This window comes from Puntigrus tetrazona, unplaced genomic scaffold, assembly GCF_018831695.1.
Source record: "Puntigrus tetrazona isolate hp1 unplaced genomic scaffold, ASM1883169v1 S000000270, whole genome shotgun sequence".
Taxonomy (NCBI): Eukaryota; Metazoa; Chordata; class Actinopteri; order Cypriniformes; family Cyprinidae; genus Puntigrus; species Puntigrus tetrazona.
The window spans coordinates 1,180,001-1,187,500 of record NW_025047932.1 but is presented as its reverse complement, the minus strand read 5'-3'; the positions used below and the strand labels follow the sequence as shown (position 1 = coordinate 1,187,500).

The following is a 7,500-nucleotide window of genomic DNA, read 5'->3' as shown; positions in this document are numbered from 1 at the left end:
TTTAGGCCTAAAGGGGTGATATTTGCTAGTTTTTCCCTAAATATTCCCTAAGCATTTGATGGAAGGATGCATGAGTGCTATAGACGTTAGGCTGTTGAAGTCAAATGAAGTCCGGATCAACAAAATTCATTTTTGCACCACAGATGCTGCCTCTAAAGCATCGTTTACACCGTATTCAAATAATGTTAAAGTGTTAAAAAAGTGTGTTTTAAGTGATACTTTATGAAACCGAAGTGGACAGTAGATCAGGGCAAGATAAAGTCTTAATGAGCAAGTCATTGAATCATTCGTGCAACCGATTTGTTCGAAAGGTTGCTTTGTTCAGGAACACAGCTAGAACAGAATCATTGAATCAGATTTGTTCAGAAGCGCTGATTCATTCAGGAACAAAATGCCACTGCACCGTGTTTCTGTGTTGGGTACTGTGTGTATTTACCATGTATATATAGACACACACATACAGCATATATTTACATGAATATATTTATATTTTTATAAATTCTATGATATATAAATATATTTAATATATAAATGTAACATTTTTGTGTAACATATATAGTAACATATATAGTAAGCATGTGTTTGTGTGTGTGTGTGTGTGTATATATGTGTATATTCATTAATTCAGTTTTTACTTTCATTTATTCCTTTTACAAAAAAGGTGCAATAAAACAAAACATTAACGGCATTAGTAAACATGAACTGAGAGTAAACAATACTGCTACAGCATTTATTAATTATATTTCATGTTAATTTCAGCATTTACTAAGGTGTTATTACAATTATTACAAGTTGTGTTTATTAACATTAATGAATAATAAACAATGAATTATTAACAAAGATTAAGGAACAATGCAGTTATTATACCATTTATTACTGCATTAAACGACATGAACAACCTTATTGTAAAGTGTTACCCATGTCATTTTATTTATATATTTGATGCAATATGCATTTAATGCATTTCTTTATCAATTAAAGTTTTACTTTCTTTTTTAATAAATTATATCATTTTGTATAACGCAACGACAACTTATAATATAAAAACAACAGCTAAAAGTCCTAGAAAACTGAATGTGTCTCACAGAAGTTAAATACGCTGTCTTAAATCGCTTTTAAAAATGGTAGGAAATCCGGTAGGTGAAATAATTGAATAAATAAATGTGAAATAAATTAAATCAAATGAAATAAAATGTGTATTTTGAGTATTTGAAACAGTAAGCAGTTTTTAGAAATTTGTATATTATATTATAATTTGTGAATTATGTATATTTTCTGGCTGAATGTATTATAGTGCATAATAATAGAACCCTAAGACAGATGCAGCGTCTCACACACACACTCACACACACACACACACTCACACACACACACACTCACACACACACACACACACACACACACACACACACACACACACACACACACACTCTCTCTCACACACTCTCTCACACGCACTCTCTCTCACACACTCTCTCACACACACACACACACACACACACACACACACACTCACACACACACTCTCTCTCACTCACTCACTCACACACACACACACACACACACACACATACACTCTCTCTCTCTCTCTCTCACACACACACACACACTCACACTCTCTCTCTCACTCACACACACTCTCACACACATACTCTCACACACTCTTGCTCTCACACACACACACACTCTCACTCACACACAAACAACGCTGTCATTCACGTCAGTGATGGTCTTCAAACAGAATAACCGAGTGAGAGGAAAGGCAGCAGTACGTTTACTGAGTGTGTGTGTGTGTGTGTGTGTGTGTGTGTGTGTGTGTGTGTGTTCAGATCACGACAGAAAGTGTCTCCACCTGAAGGCGGGCTAATTAATGAGTTTTCCTTCTTTCTGCAGCACAGAAAAGGGGTTTTCAAGAAGGATTAAATGTTCTGCGAGCTGCTGAAAAGTAATTAGGCTTTAGCTGCCTCTCTGTAATTGGACTGCAGTACAACACTGACTTCACAGAGCTTCACAGTCACTCTGAGAGCTGCGTGAGACGTGAACAAAGAACAAACAGCGTTCAGCAACCCTGTTTTCTACTATAAATAGGAGTGAGCTCTGATTCTACAGCGCCGGTCCGCAGATATTCATTTACGCAAAGTCTTGTGCGCTTCAGTAATCCTCCTCACTGTCGTCATGTTTTTACCTGAACTCATCACAATTTGTTGAGCCGTGTCAACGTTTGATATGAATTAGATGACATTTTTTAAATTTAATAAATATTTTAGAAGAATTAAAAAAAAAAACAGACAAAAAAAATATAATGGAATGCAATGATATTTTTAATAATATTTTTTAAGTTGTTTTTATTCATATTTTTTTAAATGTGTATTTAAATGTGAATTTGTTATTTTTATTTATTTATTTATTTATTTTTATTTAGATTTTTAAATTTATACACTTCATAATTTTTTTTTTTAGGTTTAATCAATTTTTGTTAATCAGTAAAATTGTAGTTTTGATTTGTCTCTGTTTTTCTGGACGCTCCAGAAAGGATGTTATTACGCCGTCTTCTCTTCAGCCAAACCTTCCTCCGGTGGAAAGAAAATGAAATAATTACCCCCTTTCCCAGAGAAAATAAATAAGGCAGCTCCTGTAAATCCTCAGCGTTTAATTGGCCTGAGATGAGCAGTGAAGTTGTGTTTTATTCTCACTGCGGTCGAGCGGTGCCACAGAATAGAAGAAGTCCTGCATTAACCTTAATAATAGCTTTGCCCTCAAAGAGAACAAAAACGGATGCCAAATGAAGCAGGAAATGGAGGTTTTCCGCAAGACATAATAATAATAATAATATTACCTGTTATCATAAAGCACCGCTCTGGACGTATAGAGACGGGTTGCAGCTGAACGTTCATGTAGGGATTTTGATCAGCCCTGAGCTATTATTCATTTTAGTCTAATGCACGCTGGAATCTTTTCCGGAAAATACAAAACTCACAAATTGCTGCAAAACGCAACAATTTTTAACGAAACGGCAAGAAACGCACAGTAGAAAGACTGAAATAGTATTTTATCGAATGCTTCAGTAGTCTTTGTTTTATTTACCTGCTAAATAAAACTCAAATCACCATCATCTTCCACCAAATAATAAATAAATAAATTTTATTTTATAAAAAAAAAAAAAAAAAAAAAATATATATATATATATATATATATATATATATATATATATATATATATATATAACTCAAATCACCATCATCTTCCACCAAATAATAAATAAATAATTTTTTTTTAATTAAAAAAAAAAAAAAAAAATATATATATATATATATATTATATATTACTATGTATATTTAAAACTACTTTTGTATTATTTTCTTAGTACTTGACAATTGTTTTTGGCATATTTCAATATTTCTCCTGTTGTTTAATATTTTTTTTATTTAGTAGTAATAGCATCAGTAGTAATAAATATTATTTTACAGTTGCTTTGATGCATAATTACAAATTTGCACGATTCACCACTAATGATGAACCTGTCACAGACTCGAACGATCACTTATTGGTTTTATTTTAAAAATGATCGTAATGTAATAAATATACAGGACACGTTTAATTGACAAGAAGTTGTGCTGCAAATGAGCATTATCAGGTAGTGAGTTTTCCATTTTTGTAATGTGTCTTTCCTGAAGTCTTCCATTATGTCTGAGTTTCTGCAGATGTGCTTTAAAACTCTCACGGTGTTTGCAAAAAAATGCATGATAAAAAATGCATGCACCAAACCAAACTGAACCAAATCTGTTTTGGCTGTAGTGTGTAGGCTTTCAGTCCAAACTTTGCTTTTTGAACATTTGTGCCATTGATTTGCATTCATGCAGTGTTTCCTTGTCTTTCCTGGTTCCCCGTCTCTGAGTTTCTGCTTTTTCTGACACGAGACGGTACGTGTGTGAAATGAAACCTCCCCTCTCTGATTTCCTTCAGGTCCTGATATCATTACCAGCATGCCTACAGGACAAACGAACAAGTCTTTGATCACGATTTGTCCGAATGTGTTGGACGGCACAGAAAAAAAAACACATTATGGTTTTAGACTCGCCTTTTCCCGCTTGAGGGTTTTGTATCAGTTTCGCTCATGAATAATTAACGGTCTACCAGTGCAGACTGAAGTTGGGAAGATTTGCACGCTGTTTAAAACGACTTTCAAAATCGAGGATTAAAATTAGGAAACATAACTGTGTGTGTCATATCTCGTGCACTCTTCATGTAGTGACTAAATATAAACACACCGCTGTTTAAAAGCTTGGGATCAGTAAGGTTTTTTGTGCTCATTAAGGCTGTATCTATGGGATCCTGTTTCCGCCACTAATTAAAAAACTTTTTATATTATAATATAACTTTTTTTCTCAGAATTGTGATTTTAAGTGCAAGACATGGTCAATGTTTTGAGAATGTTTTTTAAATGTATTATTTATTTATTTTTTTATTCAGCGTCAGAAGCAGGCTATATGTATCTATTTGATTCAAATAATAATAATAATAATAATAATAATAATAAAGCAAATATTTTAGCAATTATAAAAAAAACTGTTTTCCATTTTAGAACATTATAATGTTTATTCAAAATAGAAATGTTGTGTTACAATATACAGGTACACTACTATTCAGAAGTGTGTGTGTATTTGTGTGTGTGTGTGTGTGTGTGTGTGTGTGTGTGTGTGTGTGTGTGTGTGTGTGTGTGTGTGTGTGTGTGTGTGTGTGTGCGCACTCACCGGCCACTTTATTAGGTACTGCTCGATGAAAAATTTCTAATCAGCCAATCACATGGCAGCAACTCAATGCATTTAGGCATGTAGACATGGACAATAAGATCTGCTGCAGCTCAAGCCGAGCTTCAGAACGGAGAAGAAAGGTGATTTAATGACTCTGAACCAAAATTGGACGATAGAAGATTGGCAAAACGTCACCTGGTCTGATGAGTCTCGATTCCTGCTGCGACATTCGGATGGTAGGGTCAGAATTTGGCGTCAACAGCATGAAAGCATGGTTCCATCCTGTCCTGTGTCAACGGTTCTGGCCGGCGGTGGTGGTTTAATGGTGTGGGGGATATTCTCTTGGTACACTTTGGGCCCAATTGAGCAATTGAGCCTACCTGAGTACATCCATCCCTTTATGAGCACAGCGTACACGTCTTCTGATGGCTACTTCCAGCATGTCCTAAAGCGCGATTCATCTCAGACTGGTTTCTTGAACATGACAATGAGTTCTCAGTGACATCTCAATCCAGTAGAGCACCTTTGGGATGTGGTGGAACGGGAGATGCTATCATGTCAATATGGACCAAGATCTCTGAGGAACATTTCCAGTACCACAAAGGATTAAGGCAGTTCTGAAGGCAAAAGGGGGTACCTAAAGTAAGGTGTACCTAATAAAGTGGCCGGTAAGTGTGTGTGTCTGTGTGTGTATGTATCTGCTGCAGATGATGATGCCTTTTCTCCTCTAACATTCAATCTTTCTCCTTTTGAAGTGTTTGATTCATAATGCAGCGTTTTTCTCCTCTCTGATCACTGACTTTCTCTTCTCTGTTATCATCAAAGAGCTCGTTTTCACTTATCGCTCGAGCGAGGACGTTTTCGACATTATTAAGATACACGCGAGAACAAAGAGTTCTTCCCCTGGAGAATCTGAAAAGATAATAGTCAGAAAAATGTATGTTTTTGAAATGGAACACGTTGAACCTCTAGACAGGGTGTGTGTGTGTGTGTGTGTGTGTGTGTGTGTGTGTGTGTGTGTTTCGTATCACATTGGATCCGTCCTTTATGTCTCAGATAGTCTGATGCACCGAGAATAAAGCAGATTCGAGACGAGAAGCAGCAGCTGAAGCTGTATGTTGCACTAGAAGACCTCTGACTTGATTTAGAAGCTCGTGGAGTAGATTGGGTTTAGCAGCGTCATGCTGATCAGATCTGCTTGTGTTTGAGTATGGAGATGTCTGACTCTGTTTCTGTCCTCAGGTCATGCTGGCCGCCTCTTATTGGTCTCTGCTGGCTCCTGCTATTGAGATGGCCGAGGATTCTGGGAAATATGGCGACTTTGCCTTCTTCCCTGTCGCTGTGGGTTTTGCGCTCGGGGCTCTGTTCGTTTATATTGCAGACGTGATGATGCCCTTCTTGGTGAGTTGAACAGTCATTTCCGACATGCATTACAAACACGGTCCGTCATAAAATACTCTAAACCTGCCTGTTGGTTCTACATATAGTTTCTAATTTACACAGTCAATCAAAAGTGTTGGAAATCACTTTGCATGAATTTAAACATCTCAGTTTAATATATATGTGTGCGTAGTAAATATAGTAATACATGCAACAGATTGGTATATTGGTTTATTTAATTTTACTGTTAAACTGTTGTTTTAGCTGCATTTTTTTTTTTATCTGCGTAGCGTTATTTGTTTTTTTAGTCATGATATATGATCGAGATACTTAAAAGAGATCGATGTAATGTCACGTGGATATATGATACATGGTTGTGGTGTGTTATTGATGAGAACGATGAGTATATTGAGTATATTAAGAATCTGATTGAATCTCATGATTTGAAATTTGGAAAATATCTCCCAAATAATTAAGATGCAGATAACTAAGGTTCTTGTTCCTCGCTGCAGTGAAAGTGCTCTCTAAAGTGTGCTGTATACAGTATTTTAAATGGTAATTATATATATATATATATATATTTGTTGCAATTCTGAGGTAAAGAGTCGTTATCCTATAAAACAGGACTTTTTTTGATTGACATTTTGACTAATTTAAGGAAAATCCTGCATGCATTTTGGAATAATTGAATATATGTTTTTATACGTATACATGCGTGCATGCTGTATTTGATAAAAAAAAAAATACAGTAAAAACTGTAATATTGTGCAATATTACCATTTCAAATAGGTTCCTATGCAAATATATCTGTTAAAATGTAATTTATTTCTGTGATCAAGGTGAATTTTCATCATCATTACCCCAGTCTTGAGTGTCGTGTGATCCTAATTCATATTTTTATGGAAATGTGATAAACGAACAAACCTTTGATGTAATTAAGATTAAAAAACAAAAATAAATAAATATGTTTTTTTTCAGCAAGGCTGCATCAAATTGATCAAACGTGAGCGTGTGAAACTCTTTTGAAGAGTTTTTAACAAGCAGAATTAGGGGAAATAAAGTTTTGAAGTAAAAAAATAAATGAAAAACAATATATATATATATTCAGTCATAATATTTCTCACCATTTCTGATTTCTGAAGGATCAATGATGCTGAAAATTCAGATTTGATCACAGAAATAAAGGACAGTTTAAGATATTGACTTGGAAAGCAGTTGATTTTTACGTATACACACACACACACACACTCACACGCACACACGCACACACACACACACACACACACACACACACACACACACACACACACACACACACACACACACACACACACACACACACACACACACACACACACACACACACACA

General features: G+C 35.2%; 1 protein-coding gene across 2 annotated transcripts in view; it reads left to right on the top strand.

Moving 5' to 3' along the window:
* Window positions 1–7,500, top strand: part of LOC122333413 (zinc transporter ZIP11-like) — a 102,278-nt gene that overhangs the window by 12,422 nt on the left and 82,356 nt on the right. For both annotated transcript variants that reach the window (XM_043231008.1, XM_043231007.1), the window contains exon 5: window positions 5,994–6,152. In XM_043231008.1, coding sequence (XP_043086943.1) covers window positions 5,994–6,152 — 159 coding nt within the window. The remainder of the gene's footprint in view (window positions 1–5,993; window positions 6,153–7,500) is intronic.